This window comes from Amyelois transitella, chromosome 3 (genome assembly GCF_032362555.1).
Source record: "Amyelois transitella isolate CPQ chromosome 3, ilAmyTran1.1, whole genome shotgun sequence".
In the NCBI taxonomy this organism is placed as follows: domain Eukaryota; kingdom Metazoa; phylum Arthropoda; class Insecta; order Lepidoptera; family Pyralidae; genus Amyelois; species Amyelois transitella.
Window position 1 is genome coordinate 11195932 of NC_083506.1, and position 18552 is coordinate 11214483.

The following is an 18552-nucleotide window of genomic DNA, read 5'->3' on the forward strand; positions in this document are numbered from 1 at the left end:
AAAATAAATACGCCGTTGAATAATTGATAATATTTCTTGTTGGAACGGAAATATGTTTTTATCTTCAAAATTGATAACTTCATTAGCTTTTGCCGACTTCGCCTGCAGGGAAATTCTTGCCCTCAGTGAAATGTTGCCTATCAATTATCATACTAGGTTTATACATCAGTAATAGTAGTCGCAAATCCTGCTAATATTATAAATGCGAAAGTTTGTGAGTATGTCAGGATGTCAGTATGGATGTTTGTTACTCTTTAACGCAAAAACTACTGAACCGATTACGATTTTTTATCCCGGAGTTCCCGCGGGATTGATTATTAAATAATGATAGGGTTTCCACGCGGACGAAGTCGCGGGCGGCCTCTAGTACCACATAATCTGTTGATTGTTCAGGAATCTCTCTCTTTCTCTCTATCTCGGAGATTTTTTATTCCATATACATAATACTTTAAAACATCAATATCATATCTTAAGACTCCTTTAGAACATAGGTAGTAACAAATTATCAAACGAACATAGTCTCGCACTTATACAATCTAATCTTGTTCATATCTATCCAAGAGATGAGAGAGAGACTTAGTCCAATTGGGAATAAATTGTCAGAAGCTGTGGAGCGTGAAAGCTAGGTATGACATATAATTGAATATAAATGAACCCGCGTTCACAATGGGTATACTTTCCAAACTCTAAAAATGTTTCTATTTTTGATGCTTCTTTTATTTAATCATAATAAATACATTTCTGGATTTATGTTATTTCTTATAGTCATACTAATATATAGACGTATGTTTAAATGTATACTAATATAATAAAGACATAAGGGATTTTTCCTTAAATTAGGTAATTAAAACGACTGGATCATATCCGATAATTTTGATTCTTAAACTGTTTAAGGACTGCAAAAAAACAAACGAATATTTAACTCTTTCTAGAAATTCAGCCCAAACAGAGTATCAAAACAAATTAAGTACAAATCGTTGTCGTGATTTTGGTACGTTATAATTCTGTTAATATTAAAAGTTTAACCATTAGCATTACAATTCTGGAGTAAAGTTTAATAATTTTAAAACACTTTGTATACAGCGAGTTGGCCGCTTTTGTGATTTAGTTTCGTAAAGTTTCCATACGAAAATCCTTTATACCAGATTTGTTTTAGTAAAGTTTGTTATTCATATAAAGTTTTTAGTTTTATTTTAGAGCAAATGTAGTGGATTAATTCCAAATAGTATTAGGTCCACCTGTTGTGAATATTGCACGCGGTTAAGTTCGCGTTTATATTGGACCTTGTCTATGTTAAAGTTTCATCCAAATCCGTATTTGCGTAAAAAATAAAAAAGTAGGTACATACATTCATACATAACACGTACTCACAAACTATCGCCATTTTCATATTATTATAATACATACATACATACATATAGTCACGTCTATATCTCTAACGGGGTAGACAGAGCCAATAGTCCCGAAAAGACTGAATGGCCACGTTCAGCTGCTCGGCTTAATGATGGAATTGAGATCCAAATAGTAACAGGTTGGTAGCCCATCGCCTAAAAAAAGGATCGCAATTTTATAAGCCTATCCCTTAGTCGCTTTTACTACATCGATGGGAAAGAGATGGAGTGGTCCTACTCTTTTTTGTATTGGTTCCGGGAACCACACGGCACAACTCAACTGACAAAGCGTTTAAATTTCGGTTGACTTAAATTGGTTAATGTAGCCGAGTTAAGTAGGGCCCGCAGGAATTTTAACTATCCTTTAACTTGATAAACGTCAGTCGGAACCGGATTATTGTAACAAATTTAATTACACAGACAGAAATAATGGTTTTCTTGGTAGTATTACAATTCTATCTAGATTATATATTGTAAAACATTTTTCATTGTATAAAGTTAAGCTTGTTTAGAATTAAAGTAAATTTTATGAGAAAACCAGCTGACCTGGCGAACGTTGTATTGTCATATATGTAAATAATATATAAATGTTAAGGGTGGACAACTCTTATCACTAAGGGCTATGAAAAATAGATGTTGGCCGTTTCTCAGACCTACTCAATATGCTCACAAAATTTCATGAGAATCGGTCAAGCCGTTTCGGTGGAGTACGGGAACGAACATTGTGACACGAGAATTTTATATATAGGATTGTTATACATGTAGGTATGTAATTTTTATTACAATAAGTAAATAAATAAATGAAATATTCTATCCGAATAGCAAGTTTCATGACCTATCCAAAGATTGAATTGCATTCAGAAGTCGCGCGCTCTGTGTAAAATCCAGCGAGGTTAGTATGACAAGCGCGAAGCTGTTTTTTTCGCGCGATAAACTACTGCTGTTTAGCTTTTTAGGTAGGCAAATAGTAGTGAAAGGGATATAACATGGATGTGGATTTTAGAAAGCGACTGGATATACATACATATTGTTACGTCCCTTGCGGGGTAGACAGAGCACACAGTCTCGGTAATGCTAAAAAGTCATGTTCAGTTGTATGGCTGGACATTTCGGTAATAAGAACTAACTTCGACCGAGAGGGTCGAAAAGAATCGAGGCCACATTCATCCTGAATGAAATTAATTAAATGATGGCTTAATGATTGTTTATCAAATTATTAACATATGTTTCTCATTCGTTGCAGGGCGGCGTGGCTGCGCAATTTAGCGTTTTAGAGTAACGCGCAACCTGGAGCCGAAAACGGGTCCATGTGAGTTTTTAAATAATTAATAAGTACATAATAATAATGACGATTTTATTAGTCAAGAGCAAACCGATATCGTTGCATGAACAGAGTGGACGAAGAGTGAGTCTGTAAGGATCGGGGCAAATGGAAATATGTAGTTTCCACCGGGAAAGAGGCGTGATTTGTATGTAGGTATGTATGTTTGTATGCCGGGCACCTCCGAGAAAAAGTAGTGTGGTTCGTGGCACTCAAGAATAGAACTATTCTTTGAAATTTGTAGTGTAAAAGTGATTTTTTCATCTAGTTGTTTGGTTGAGCATAAAAAAAAACAGTGTGAGCCAACCAGTGTTTCTCTGCCCGTGCAGATTGTAGAAGACAATCAAGGAAAAGGCTATCAGTCACTTGGGGGTCTTCTTTTAGCAACATGTCACTTCTATACGAATCTCAAACCCATCCATCCGGATAAACTGAAATCGAGACTGTTCACTCTGTCTGCCCTGCAAGGGAGGGAGACGTGATATTTGACGGCCTCTGTGGCGCAGCGGCAGTACGCTTGTCTGTGACACCGGAGGTCCCGGGTTCGAATCCTGGTCAGGGCATGATGAGAAAAGAACTTTCTCTGATTGGCCTGGGTCTTGGATGTTTATCTATATAATTGTTTATTATAAAATATAGTATCGTTGAGCTAGTATCTCGTAACACAAATCTCGCACTTACTTCGAGGCTAACTCAATCTGTGTAATTGGTCTCGTAAATATATTTCTTTTATATATATGTATGTCTTTGTCCAGTGTTGCGGAGGGCGCGGCGGCATAATGGACGACGCCGGCAGCAACAAGCAGCGGCAGGCCACGCGGGTGTTCAAGAAAAGCTCACCAAATGGAAAGGTAATTTTGTTCAATTCATGGCTTTCGTCACTTTATAATAGAACTACTCCATATCTTTCCTAATGGATATCGTCAAACGCGGATAAAGGATAGGCTTGAAAACTTGAATTTTGAATTGAATCATTGTAGGCGATTGGCTAGCAACCTGTCTGTATCTATTTGAATCTCTATTCCATCATGAAGCCATACAGCTGAATGTTGCCTTTCAGTGTTTTCGAGACTGTTGGCTATGTTTTTCCCACAAATGATATAGACATGCGTGACTTTATGTTTGTATGTTAGTAATTTTAGTTTCAAACTGTAATGGTTTTTTGAATACACATATCTTTCATATTTGAAACTACTAGAACACGCGTCGCTCAGTCTCCGAATAAATTACTGTGACGTACGGATGGACATGATGAAACTATATATAGATAGTTTCGTTTTTGCTATTTGGTTAGTTATTTATTACGTGGGTACAAGAAATGAGGGTGTCACGTGTAAGAACTCTTATTTAGATTTTGTCTGAACGATAGGTACCGTGTGTAATGTGGCAGTCCAATTTCTTGTTGTCCTACGTTATACGCACAAATATCAATTAAGTGGCATCCGTGGCTTCGTTGAAGCATACCACACGTTGCGAACTCGCTATGGAATTAATTCGTTAACATTTTATGAATTGTATTTATTTTAGGAAACGTTATTAAAATAAATTATTGTTAATTTTGAACAACCCTTCATGGACATTTCTTATTCGAGTTATTCAAATTTGCAATCAATTCGTGTTGAAACGGGACGACGCGGCGGGAAGCCCTAATTTCTCCGGCGACAGCGTCCTATATCAAAGGGACCCCGGGCTTCAAAGACAAGGGCTGAGAACACAATCGGTAATACGGTATGATGGAAAAGAGAGGTATCTTTTGTCAAAGACGCGAGCAGATGCCGATATTGAAGCCCGGAGCCATTTCCTTTAGAAATTTACATATTGTTTGGAAATTATTCAGTGTTGATTATTGTCTCTTTCCATGCAGGTTGTATAAGTCAGTCAAGAGTTAACTCTAATGAACGCGTGATTGTTGTTTTGGGCAAGGGCTAGCAAAGGTGACAACCTCTGAATCTCAATTACATCACTAAGCTAGCTAAACGTGGCGGTTGGTCTAAAGTCTTGTTATTAGTCTGTCTACCCCATAAGAGATAAAATATGTGTGTTACGTGCCAGTTTTTGCCCCAGGCATATCCTGACAGAGTTAGAGTCTCAGTTATTCATAAATGATAACAAGACTAATATGTTTTGACAATGTGGCTGTTAATTAAGGTTGGGTTACATTACCACTCCTGGATAATGGCCATAAACCGGACCTTAGGTCCACCCTAGGGACTGTCTAGCAGCATACAGACAAAGCTGACTCAGAATATGCATGTTATGATTAATGAATTACAGGTACGTTACCTGTAATTTTCATGATATAATATGTAAACGAAGTCCAGTTAGAGAACATACCTCACAATGATTAAACCTAGTTAAAACGTCAGATACATTTTACAAACAAATTGTATGTGATAGCTCATAATAATTGGTATGTGATTTGGCATAAATGATGGTAGGTCATAGAGTTATTAAAAATAATAACAGACAGAGCTTCAAAGTGGTTGAAATATCTGTCTAGCAAGCCATAGGTACCAGTTTGAATATTACTTCGGCTATGACACTAAAATATTATAGGATAGCTTTTAAGTATCAGTCAAATTTTCGGAAAATCTTCAGTTAAAAAAACCTTTCGATACGTGTAGATATTTTATATATACACATGTAAAACTAAGAGATACCGACTTTTCACACAAAGTGGCATCAACCTTTCGCTCAATTCGTATGGGAACGCAAACTTAGTTAAAAGTTAGTTAATCTAAACATGTCTGCTGTTAAAAAGCCGAACTTAAAATTTCGAAAGATACTTCGAGTCAGGAAGAGAATGAAAGAGGGTTGGGTTCGAAACAAAATAATATATTTTTATCTCATCCCAACCTGATCCACGACCGAGTTTGGATTTCGGGTCCGGCTAGTAATAATCCGTATATTCTGGATAATAACTAATGCTCTTGCCGTGATAACCTTGAAATGCTTACACTTGATTCTTTATTTTTTCAGATAACAGTGTATTTAGGCAAAAGGGACTTCGTCGATCACATCACACATGTAGACCCGATTGGTAAGTATACAATCATTCCCGGAGGGGTAGGCAGAGACTAAATCTTTCCACTTGCCACGATCTCAACATTCTTCTTTCGCTTCATCCACATTCATAACTCTCTTCATGCAAGCTCGGCGGTTTCGGGTACTCTTGACCTAAAACTATTTTAAATGTAACTTATTCTCCAAGACTATGTGGTTTTTAACGTTGATAACTTTTTCTTGCTGCTAAAAACGATTCCAACGACTGAATTGGAGAACCGTTTATTTAGCCTCCGTTTACTTGTGTTGCCTGTAACCAAATCAGCCTTCTTTATACCAATCCGTTCAAATAGTTGTTCGCCCCGAACTTAGATCTCGCAAACACTTTCAATTACGTCTTAACCGATTTTAATGCACCACTAACTTAAAAATAATTTACAGATATTACATACCATTTAAATTTCATCAAAATCAAACCTCGAAAGAGTTATCGCGTTACAAACATACAAAAATTTTTATTTTCGCCCCAAGTTGATTAATAATAACAATCTTAAAAATAAAAAATTAAAGAAACGGTAACTTAACTCCAATACCATTTCTATTAACAGACGGGGTGGTGCTTATCGACCCTGAATATGTGAAGGACCGTAAAGTATTCGGCCACGTGCTGGCGGCCTTCCGCTACGGGCGGGAGGACCTGGACGTGCTGGGGCTGACCTTCCGCAAGGACCTCTACCTGGCCGCTGAACAGGTAACCAAGAAAACGGTAATTCGCGCCGATGGATTTGTGTATTTTGGACTAACTTGGCGCCGCATTTTGGTTTGGCATCGGTTCATAGTTTTAGCGGTCTATATGTGTTACCGGAAAATAGCAAGAATCGTTAATTGATCAATTTTTGAGGTAGTTGATCAACTTTCGAAATATAATAAACGGTATTTGAAATGTATTATTTAACGCAATGAATTTTAGCTAATTGGTCAACTTACGATCCCTGGCATGTATTTGTTTTTTTTTAATTCGGTTTAATTTTTTGGGTTAAGTAGTGTTATAGATTTTGTTTTTAGTTTGGTTATAGGTACATTGTTTTTTGGCTGTATGGTATGTATATATTTATATACAGTAATTTATATCTAGTAATTTATATATTCTTTTTAATTTGATTATATATTTATTTTAATTTTTAATTTATATATAATTCAACTAAAAGAACGTGTAATGTAATATGTATGTATATTCTTAACTATTTAGGGGTTGCTTAAAGAAAGCATGCCGTGGTTACCTAACTGTTAAAATACATCCTACCTTATTTAAGCTGGTTATAAGGTTCATGCAAAAATCGATCTCCGGCCCTTTTCCCAACGGTATTACTTTCTATCTTTTTAAGGCCGCTTATTTGAAATTTTAAGAGTACATGACACGTAAAATTTAAAAGGTGTTTACCATTATATTGAGAAACCTTCTTTATTAGTTTTCTTGCACGCATTGCCTGTATTTCATTTCAAAACTTTTAATTTTGTTTCATTTTTGTGCTTTTTTTAAATCAGCGTTGCGTTGATATTTTTTATTGGTCGGTTCTTCATAGGTAGTTCCTCATATTTGATCCCGGTTACATCCTCCATTCGCATTGCTTGGAGGTCCGGGGTCCGCCGTTCGACAAATTACCATATACAGAGTGACTTTAAATTCAACTGCATAAATTTTACTGTTAAGTGTACTCATCTAAAGGATATTTAAAAACGTTGAAAAAAAATATCGGTTCATATTTCAGAAAGAACGAAAAAAAAAAATTATCAAAATCAACGATCCTAAATACGTCATATCACCCCGGGCGGCGGAAAAGGGACGCCTAAGATTCAGAGGTCAACAACACAATTCATTCAGCTGAGCGATCTCGACAACTCTGTACTTTACTTGATCTTGATACTAGAAAAATATTTTTTTTTTTCAGAAATTTATTTTCATGTTTAGTTTAAATTTCTTTTTGTAGTATTGGTCTTTAATAAAGCGCGTGACGTAGTTTTTGAGGGTTTTCTAAATGTGAAAATGATGACGTTTAATTTAAAAAAAAATAGGCTCAAACAGCTCAGAAGCATGGGTATAGCCTATGTTTTAAAGGATGCAGTTGTTTTAAATTTCACCCTGTATAATAACCTGTTATTATGTAACAGTATTAATACTGCAGAACGACTTCATCATACCATAGATAACTGCATATAATATAAAGTTTGTACGTAATTTGAGGTAATGAAATCTCTAGTTTTTTGTGGTTGATGATAGCGGTCCACTTAAAGTTCATAATGGAAATTGAGAAATTTAATTATTAGTGAGGAACGTTATTAGTGAGAAACGCATAAGAAACGCAGGAAATTACTTAATTTAAATACTTTTACAATTAATCAAATTAATGGAGTTGACATCTCTTTTAAATCAAATCCCCGAGCGATTGGTACTATGCTAATATAAGCTATGCTTACAAGATATTATTTAACCAAGTTTAGTCATATAAAGTTAATTTAAGTTTGTGGCATTTTCAGAATGAGACCTAAACTATCTGAAATAAGCAAAATGTTACTTTACAGCCCAGAATACCTACATTAACGTAAATGCAAATAAATCTAAATACTTTGATAATTAGGAACCTCGTATGCTCGCTAATTAAGAATGCGTGTACCCTTTTCCGTGAATAATCCATTCCTGACAGAGATATGTGGGAATTTAATTGGGTTGTTTTGTAATGCTGTTGTTATTATTTTCTCTAAAGGTAGTTTTTGTGAATATGAAATATATTTGTTGTAATTGGCAAGTTACTGAACCGGATAGAAATAATTGGAAAAATTAAGTTTTTGCATTTTGTCGTGTAGCAATTGGTGGTTGGATGGCACAAGCGACGCGGTTTTTATCGCGTAAAAAAATACGTTTCGCTTTTTATTAAGACGTAAAACAGCATACGTTTAGTTTTTCGCGCGATAAAAACGGTGTCACGCGGGCCATCCTACGCGGACTGGATTGGGTAAGTAAGGTTTTACACGAAGCGACACCCTTGTGACTTCTCTAACCTTTGATTAAACGCGTAATGGATCATGGTTACACATCTAGTTTCTTGGATGTGAAGGTTTCCACACGATGCCTGCCCTCATCGTGAGACTTGCAATCAAAATATGATTGGTCTTCATCATCATATTCTATTTTAATCTTATTAGAAATACATACATACATAAATCACTCCTCTTTCCCGGAGGTGTAGGCAAAGACCACATATTTTCAATTGCCACGACCCTTGCATAAGGTCTTGTAAAATGTCTATTGAATTAGTTTAAAATATTCTCAATATATACATATATCTCAGAAACATCCCGTCCATCTTTACAGATATACCCACCGACGTCAACAATAAAGCGGCCATTGACGCGACTACAAGAGCGACTCGTGCGCAAGCTGGGCCCCGCGGCCCACCCGTTCTACTTCGAGTTGCCCCCGCATTGCCCCGCGTCGGTCACCTTACAACCCGCGCCCGGGGACACGGGGAAACCTTGCGGGGTCGACTACGAGTTGAAGGCTTTCGTGGCCGACTCTCAAGATGACAAACCTCACAAGAGGTCAGAAAATAATAGGTATATTCGTAGCTGTGTGCATGTTAGATCTGCCCGTTTTGGCTAGACTAGGTGCTGGTGGAGAGGACGCACGACTTTATCCCTTACGGGGTAGACTGAGGCGACAGTCTCGAAAAGACTGCAATGCCACGTTTAGATGACAGACATCATTAAGATGGGATTGAGATTCAAATAGAGACAGGTTGCTAGCCCGTCGTCTAAAAGAAGAATCCTAATAGTGGTCCTAGTCTAGAATGCCGGGTACGGATTCTTGGTAAATATTTGTCATCTAAATTTATTGTGACTCGTGCAAAAATTGGCTCCCCATGCCGCGTCGGTGACGTCACAACCGCCCGAGGACACAGAAAAATTCTGCAGAATCAACTACAAGCTGATAGCGTTCGTCAAGGTGTTGGTCAGTATATCAGGAAATTTATCGTCTTAACACAGCTGATTGGTTTTAGAAGCCTAGCCTGAAAGTCCAGGATATCTGCCTTCGTGCAGTTAGTTGATTATCTTCTGAAGTCACTTTACATTCGGCGTTGGTATTATCGGACAATCGGCATCACAAGACGAAGACTATGCGACCACGGCCTACGAAACTTGAATGGTGATTGAAAACTATTGTGTGGTCAATCCGGACTAGAATAGAATAGAACAGAATAGATTTATTTTCAAAATTGGATACAAGGTATCACTTATTGACGTCACATAACTTAAATATAATTATAACTACTACCTGTTACTACCTGACTGTTGGCTACGTTTAAAAAAAAGGCTCCTATAAATTTGTTACTTAGTTGAGAGAATTAAGAAAAAAAAAAAAAAAAAAAAAATTGTCATAAGGCTGATCTGAGGCTGATGATGATAACACGCAGGATTTAAAGTTACTAGCAAATATCAAACTAAATGTAAAATAAAAATGTATAAAGATAAGACTGGGTGAGTTTTTAATGTAGAAGATCACGTTCTTGGAGCGGGACAGTCGGCAAATTTATCAGTTGGCAAACGCATTCGTAATCTTCTAAGGAATAAAAACTCAGCTTGGATTATGGTTACACATCCAGTTGCTTGAATGTGCAGGGTTCCTCGTGATATGTTCCACCACTTTACGAGTATACCCTCACGTGTCACATTATCACGAATTTATCGTTCAGGTGGATGCTCTAATGATGGTATTGAGTTTCAGAATAGTGCCAGGTTATTTATTTCAATACTTATCCTATTATTACAGATTTCGGTCCAAGACAATAAAATAAGACAATTTCAACATTAGCTACATATAATATACATACATATGTTAATTTTTAATTTTTTTATTTTTTTCACATTGTTTTCACTAAACATATTCGTTATAATTTCCAGGAACTCTGTCCGCCTGGCGATCCGCAAGATAATGTACGCGCCGAGCAAGCAAGGCGAGCAGCCGTCGGTGGAAGTCTCCAAGGAGTTCATGATGAGCCCCAACAAGCTGTATCTGGAAGCATCGCTTGATAAGGTAACGTACAAGTTAACTTAATAATGTTCTGTTAACAGTAGAAGCTATCTCGAGTAAGGGGAAGTTTACTTTGATAGTCTTCTCCCGTTCTCTTCTTTCTCCTGACTATAGTCTCGGTTGCATCCTCACGTCTCTGGGGAGTAAGGGTAAGCCCTTGACCGTGGATTCTGGATTGTGAGTGAGTCAGGTTTTTACACGAAGCGACTCCCATCTGACCTCCGCATCTTTTGGAGGGGAACCACGGGTTAGGTTCCCTGATCTAGTTGTCGGAATGTGCAGGTTTCCTCATGATGTTTTCCCACACCGTTAGAGCTACAATAAATATATGATAAGCTTCTCCTGTTAACAGGTCACAAAGGTTAGAAGTGAGTCATTTTTGCTAACTCTTGCTTTGCTAATTGTAATACATCAAAGGCAAACCACGGGCAAATCCACCCCCTTGGATGACGGTGTGGGGACAAGCACTAAGAAAATCAGTTTCATCACGATTTTTTATCGACTCGACTTTTCTATTTTTTGATCTACAGATAAAGAGCTGTTTTATGACACATTTCTCACCAAATTTCATGAACAGTCGCTATATATTATTTATATTTTATCTCATCTCTCCTCGGTCCCAGGCGGCATTCAGACATCTCTTTTTTTTCTTTCTTTCAACGACATTAGAAACATTATTTTTATTCTAAGGGATAGGCTTACAAACTTGGAATTCTTTTTTAGGCCATGGGCTAGCAACCTATCACTTTTTGACCTATCTCAATTCTATCATTAAGCTAAATAGCTAAACGTGGCCATTCAGTCTTTTCAAGAACAGTCTTGCTCGGCTCTGTCTAGCCCACAAGGGATATAGACGTGACCATATGTATGTATTTTTTTTCTACATTTTCAGGAGCTATACCACCACGGCGAGAACATAGCTGTCAACGTTCACATCGCGAACAACTCCAACCGATCCGTGAAGCGGATCAAGGTTTCCGTGAGACAGTTCGCAGACATATGCCTGTTCTCCACCGCCCAGTACAAGTGCACCGTGGCCGAGGCGGAGAGCGAGTCAGTATACATACATATATCTATACTAATATTATAAAGCTGAAGAGTTTGTTTGTTTGTTTGTTTGTTTGTTTAAACGCGCTAATCTCAGAAACTACTGAACCGATTTGAATAATTCTTTCTCTGTTAGATAGTTTATTTATCGAGGAAGGCTATAGGCTACATTTTATCCCGGATTTCCTACGGGAAACGTCAACAATGCAGGTGAAAGTTGAATGAGTCGGCCATCTGCGAGCTTTTCACGCGAACGCTGCGCAAACCAACAAAGATATAGTAAAACAATGTACTAAAGATGTGAAGTGCTCATTTTTTGCCACAAAAAAGTCCGCGAGAGCATATATCTATCTCTTAAGGTTTACTTACAATAACCACTTTTATGTTCATTTTTTAAGATTATTTTTTCATTATAAACATAAGTTATTTTGAAACCAATTTTCTTTAATTCAGTATTAATCCTTATCCAAATAAATATGTTTATTACTTTCGGCTTTTCATGTAGACTAAAATTGCCACACATTACAGTATATAAATCAGACGAATAGGTTTTGAGATATAGTCGTTATAAGCAATTTGCAGCGAAACATTTAATACGGCGAACCAGCGTTCTTTCTAATACGCGTGATCGCTCTCGTGAGCCCTCACCCCGCATCTTTCGATCGCCCTGCTCTATCCTACTTCCTACATATAGATAGGTATCATTCTACTTATAATACTTCCTTTGTATGTTTGTCTGTTTTTACCTCTTACCTACTTTTAAACTGATTATGTCTATCTTTTAAGATTGTTGTTGATTATGAGTATTTAATTGTAAACACAACTGTCTTTGATATCACTTAATTTCAATGAACATCTTAGAAGTAAGAAGATATTACTATTTTAAAGTAAAGTAAAGTATCAGCCTGTAAGATCCCACTACTGGGCAAAGGCCTCTCATCTCACTATACGGTCTCCGTTCCGTCGCGGGTAATGATGTGGGCCAAGTCGTCGCCAAGTCGCATAACAATTAGCAGCTATAATTGATAAAGCCGAGGAGGATGTTTGCAAAAATAAATATGATGCCCAAAATAACTATTCCACGCGGACGAAGTCGCGGGCACAGCTAGTATACAATACAAGCCTCTTTCCCGGAGGGGCAGGCAGAGACTACACCTTTCCATTTGCCACGATCCCTGCATACTTCTTACGCTTCGTCCCAATTCATGCAAGCTCGCCGGTTTCGGGTAGTCTTGGCCTGAACTTTTGTAAGAATGTTCATGATTTGATTTTTAGATCCAACATTCCCATTCACACTACTCCCCTTTTATATTTGCTTAGTCAACCTGCTTTCATTCATTCTCTCCATAAAACCAACCCACAATGTCACTATATCCTCTATCATATCACAATATTCCCTTATTCATAACAAGCTGTTCCTTTTTCTGCCGCTCGATTTAATATCGATCATACTTCTTATAAAGCTCTCATTTCCACCGCGTTCATTTTGCGTCCGTTCTTCTTTTGCAGTCAAAAGTCAACCCTTAACCCGTGACGCGTCCGCATTTCCTAAAGTCTACACTCCGGTAACGTCCCGTACAATGAAAATTTTGCCGACTTTCCGCAGAAAAGTTAACTTTGTGCTTCAACCGTATAATTATATTCAATGAACTGTATACCTAAAAAAAGATAACGAAACGAGCATCAAGATAAAAGTAAAATTATATACTAATAAATACCTCAAGTATCATCTGTAGCCCCGAACATTTTAAAGATGACATTTTTTTGGCCGCCATTTACACTTTACACGTTAATTGCACGAAATTCATTCCCATTTCATTAAAATATTTTCCAATAACACAAAGCTTAGTAAATTCCGCTACGAATGAGTATAATCACAACACTTGAACACAAACAATCACTCTTCAATTGTTTATTAATTATATACTATGCAAATGACACACGATAAACAATTGCCGTCGGACACTGTCAATTTCGACCGTTGGCGAGGAAGGGGTACGGGCGGGGTGCGTAGCCACGAATCGAGCAACATACCGTTAGCAACAAAAATGTAATTCAACCGTAATGTGTCATTTTTACGCAAGTTTTTTGTGTGTATTTTTTTTAATAAAATCCATAACGTGTTTTAGTGAATGAATCGATCATATTTCTTGCTAAGTATCGAATAATTTATGTGGGTCCATTCAGTATAAATGTTGTAATACACCAGAATTCGGGTGTCGTATTTTAACTCCTAAATCTAATTAAAATACCACACAATAAATTGACTATTAAAAACATATTTAGATAGCTTAACTAACGAATAAATAATATATATTTTTTACACTAGTATTCATAAAAAATTAAGGTCTCCTTGTTTTCCGCCTAGCCGAATAACGCTTCTCCGCGATAGATTTGTTTTATTTTTTGTTTGTAATGAATAAACCCAGAAACTACTGCACAGATTTTGATGAAATTGTCACAGAGACAAATTAAACCTTCAGGAGCTCCTTTTTTACCACGGGCGGAGCCGTGGGCTATAATAAAAAAAGAACAAATCACATAGATCGAACGTGAGTTTGAGATTTGGGTAGCGATAGGTAGGTACTACTTACATTTATATAACAACATCCTCTTGGATATTCTTATATTCCAGATCCATCCTACTAATATTATATTATAAATGCAACTTTGTAAGGATGGATGTTCGTTACTCTTTTACGTAAAATATACTGGATGGATTTTGATGAAATTTAATAAATAGGTAGAATATTACCTGGAAATATAGGTTAATTTTTATCCCGAAATTCTCACGACCACGGACCAAAGCCCAGGAGCGCAGCTAGTAATAGATAATTTGTACTTTATCGTACCATTTTGCTATCACAGTTTGGTCTGATGGTAAGTCAGTCATCAGACTAGTCAGTAGAGAATGCCATATGGCATGAAGTCCACCTTTGTACATATTTTTTGTTAATTTGTGCAATAAAGTTTTAAATAAATTAATAAATCAGGGAGTAATGATAATTTCAATCATTTAATAATACACATTATAGCCATTCCACATTTTTTTTATGAAAAATACAGATCACTTGAGAACCCTGGTCAATGTCAAAGCATTACGAAACAATCTAAGTGCAGAACCCTAAATTAAAATTTACAACTTCCGCCACATAAACGTAAGGCTACCACTAAACACACACTCGATAAAATAATAAGACCTATTTTTAAAGTGGTTTAAATTTTATTTTAAGAAACATTTTGACTATGTTATTAAATAAACAAAGTGAAAATAATATTTAAAAGAAAAAATAATTAAACAAATTTGCAAAACTTTTTGCGAACGGTACTTTCTAACCGACTTCAATCGCGGTCGCAATATTACAAGGTCAATGCCATGCAATGAACAATATGGACGATCGAAATCACATAATTACGAATTATTGTTTATATTATAACTAGTTCAACAGAATTAATTAAAAACCCAGAGAGCTGAGGAAATTTACGTTAAACTTTATATAGTTTATATGGTACTTAGTTTGATGGAATAAATATGAAAACGAATGAAAACATTGTCGATCGTAGTTCGATTTCAGTTCGTAAAAGTAATGTCGATTTCTCGACATTAAATCATAAATTTAGGCCAGAACAAATAATGTTAATAAATAGGTTATTTAATAAGCTGTAATTTGATATGTAATACATTAAACAAACACTTTCCTTCTAAAAGATTTTGACATAATTCCGTTAATAAATTTTACACACCGCACAATAAAAATAATAATGGCGGAAGGCACTTGTCTTGTCGCGTACTTCACTCACGAATATGTTCTTATTTACAAAATTTTTGTTGATTGTCATTGGTTTAAAAAATAAAAAACGAAGGACAAAGACTTTCTGTTGGTTGTTACACAAGTTTTGGGCGGACCAATGATATTTAAATGATTGAAAAAAAATACCAAAGACAACAGACTGCGTTATTGCCTCGGTTAGGAACTAGGACGCTTCGTGCCGTTTTACGTTAGTGCCTCGGTTAGGAACTAGGACGCGTTATGGGTTAAAAGACCTTTGTTTATATATTCTATGTTATTACCTGACCTTTCTTTACCTGGGTCGATTAAATGTAATTATAATTGCACCCCAGGTTCTTTCCATAACAGACAGGACGACGAAAATATACGCCACAATAATGACCAATTATGATCTTTCTGATCCAGGGCACACAAATGGAGTTTGAAGCGGTTGTGTAAATTCCCCTTCATTGGGGTTTACCGTAAGACATTAAAAGTACAGTCCCTGTAAGTAATGTTTGCGAGTGCATCCGCATGCATAACCTATACCATTCTGAAGGTACGAACTGGAAATTTTGATGCGATGCCATCATGTTTGATAAGAGTAGCCTTACTTATTTATATACTCGTGGGGACTGTCTGAGGATTTATTTTTTGTCAAAATTTGATTTTGTGTGAAGAGTGTGTTGCTAGCTAAGATATGTACTTACAAAACGTATGTGTAGGAAGATGAGGAAATAAATTCTACTAATTTTTTACGTATGTATTTCCAATTCTGGTCAAACTTTTTCCCCTTTCATGAAGTTTATTACACTTTTTCTTCCATTTTACTCTCGAGTCTTATTAATAAAAGCTAATTTATTGACATATTTCAATTCTTTTTAGCAAGTATTGAAATATCCCCAAAATCTGTTAGTTTTGTTAACTATATAACCGGTCATGTTGGGACTCACGCACAAAATAGTCTTCCGTAGTTCACAGAGAAAAGATGGCTGTGTTTAAACTGTGATAATAAGAAAAAGCATAATTTTATTTTTGGACAATAAAGCATTACAGAAGATCGATCCAAATTTGTTTTTTTTTTATTTGATATGATAACTAACAGTTTTAGAGTGTTTCTGCCCTACCAATTAGGTCTAATACCATGCTTCCTTATAACTTAATTTTTCATTTAGTTTTCCATTAAAAATATAAAATACTTCATGCCCACAATACACACACACACCACTCCACATATTTTTATCCAGTCTGATGATAAGTTTCTGTGTTATAACATTTAAGTTGAAATCAACTTTTCATGAAATTTCTACTCTTGACGAATTTTTAACGAAATCCATTGCCATCGTTTGATGAAAGTAAAAGCACGTATGTATAACAAAAATGTCAACAATACTATGAGATACCGATCGGGTTGAAATTTGGCACGTACATAGTTATTATGATACGTATCTCTTTGGCAAGAATTTGGAGATATAAGTAGGATTATTCGACGCGAGCGAAATAGAACGGCGTAATTTCCTTTAAAAATTAATAAGTTTGTATGTCAAGAGGATGTATTTTCTTAGTCGCATAAAGAGAGTTATGGATGCAACGAAAGAAGTATGCTGGGGTCGTGGCAACTGGAAAGTTGTAATCTTAGTAATGCTCTGCCTACCCCTCCGGGAAAGAGGCGTGATTTTTTCGTATGAAAAAAAAAAAAAAATATTATTAAATTAAAAATACTTTTAATTTTGTCTCCGACGGTACATACGCAACTGACGCCATTTATATGGCTATCTTGACTCGTACCGGTACGTATAGATAAGTTTGAATGTTCACATTGTTTCAGAGAGGGTTGCCCGGTGGGCCCCGGGTTCACGCTGAGCAAGGTGTTCTCGTTGACCCCGCTGCTGGCCAACAACAAGGACAAGTGGGGGCTGGCGCTGGACGGCCAGCTCAAGCACGAGGACACCAACCTCGCCTCCAGCACGCTGTGAGTTCTCACTCACTGACTGACTCGGGATGACAGGGTGCATTGATGTCTCTGTGGCGCAGCGGTAGTTCGCTTGTCTGTATCAAAGGAGGTCCCGGGTTCGAATCCCGGCCAGGGCGTGATGAGAAACGAACTTTCTCTGATTGGCCTGGGTCTTGGTTGTTTATCTATATAAGTATTTATTATAAAAAAAATATAGTACCGTTGAGTTAGTATCTCGTAACACAAGTCTCGAACTTACTTCGAGGCTAACTCAATCTGTGTAATTTGTCCCGTGTATAATATTGTATGTAGAAATATTGTAAATATTGTCTGACTGAGAAAGATCCCCGTCGGCCATTTTAGAAACTAAATGTCGCAGTTTTTGAATAAGATTTTGCTTTTACTTCCTTCGAAATTGGTTTCGGTAGATGAATAATATTTCTTATTGTTATAGTATTGTACTCTTATTATATATCGACTTTTACAAATAAATCAAGTTATTTGAGGCTAAATAACTCAGTTTGATGTTAATAATAAAATTGATTCAAGCTATATTATTGTCAACGTTACAGAATCGCAGATCCGTCGCAGCGTGAAAATCTAGGAATCATAGTTCAATACAAGGTCAAAGTTAAACTCTGTCTAGGGCCTTTAGGAGGGTGAGTGTTTTATATTTACTCATTAAAATAAAAAGTTAATGTTCACGATACTTTTTAAATTGTCCGCATGATTACGTAATTTGGACTTCTACTCTTAGAAGTATTTTGATACTTTCAACGAAATTTATGGCGGCGTGTTTTCATTAATTGTATTTTTAAAGGCGACTTATAAACTTTTTCTTGTTGTAAGCGATGGACTAACATCCTGTCACCATTAGAAACTCAATTTTATCATTAAGCCATATAGCTTTCAGACTTTCAGTTGTGCGTCTTCATGATAGAATTGAGATTCAAATAGTCATAAGTTGCTAGCCTATCAGA

At 36.4% G+C, this 18552-nt stretch overlaps 1 protein-coding gene across 2 annotated transcripts in view; it reads left to right on the plus strand.

Moving 5' to 3' along the window:
- The window catches only part of LOC106129822 (beta-arrestin-1), a 79059-nt gene that overhangs the window by 55077 nt on the left and 5430 nt on the right, over positions 1 to 18552 (plus strand). The window contains exons 3-11 of one of the 2 annotated variants that reach the window (XM_013328507.2): positions 2635 to 2700; positions 3468 to 3563; positions 5692 to 5752; positions 6324 to 6466; positions 9086 to 9327; positions 10672 to 10804; positions 11694 to 11854; positions 17447 to 17590; positions 18145 to 18231. In XM_013328507.2, the coding sequence (XP_013183961.1) occupies positions 3492 to 3563; positions 5692 to 5752; positions 6324 to 6466; positions 9086 to 9327; positions 10672 to 10804; positions 11694 to 11854; positions 17447 to 17590; positions 18145 to 18231 (1043 nt within the window). In that variant the 5' untranslated portion in view covers positions 2635 to 2700; positions 3468 to 3491. The remainder of the gene's footprint in view (positions 1 to 2634; positions 2701 to 3467; positions 3564 to 5691; positions 5753 to 6323; positions 6467 to 9085; positions 9328 to 10671; positions 10805 to 11693; positions 11855 to 17446; positions 17591 to 18144; positions 18232 to 18552) is intronic. The other variant, XM_013328508.2, reaches the window with a different exon arrangement.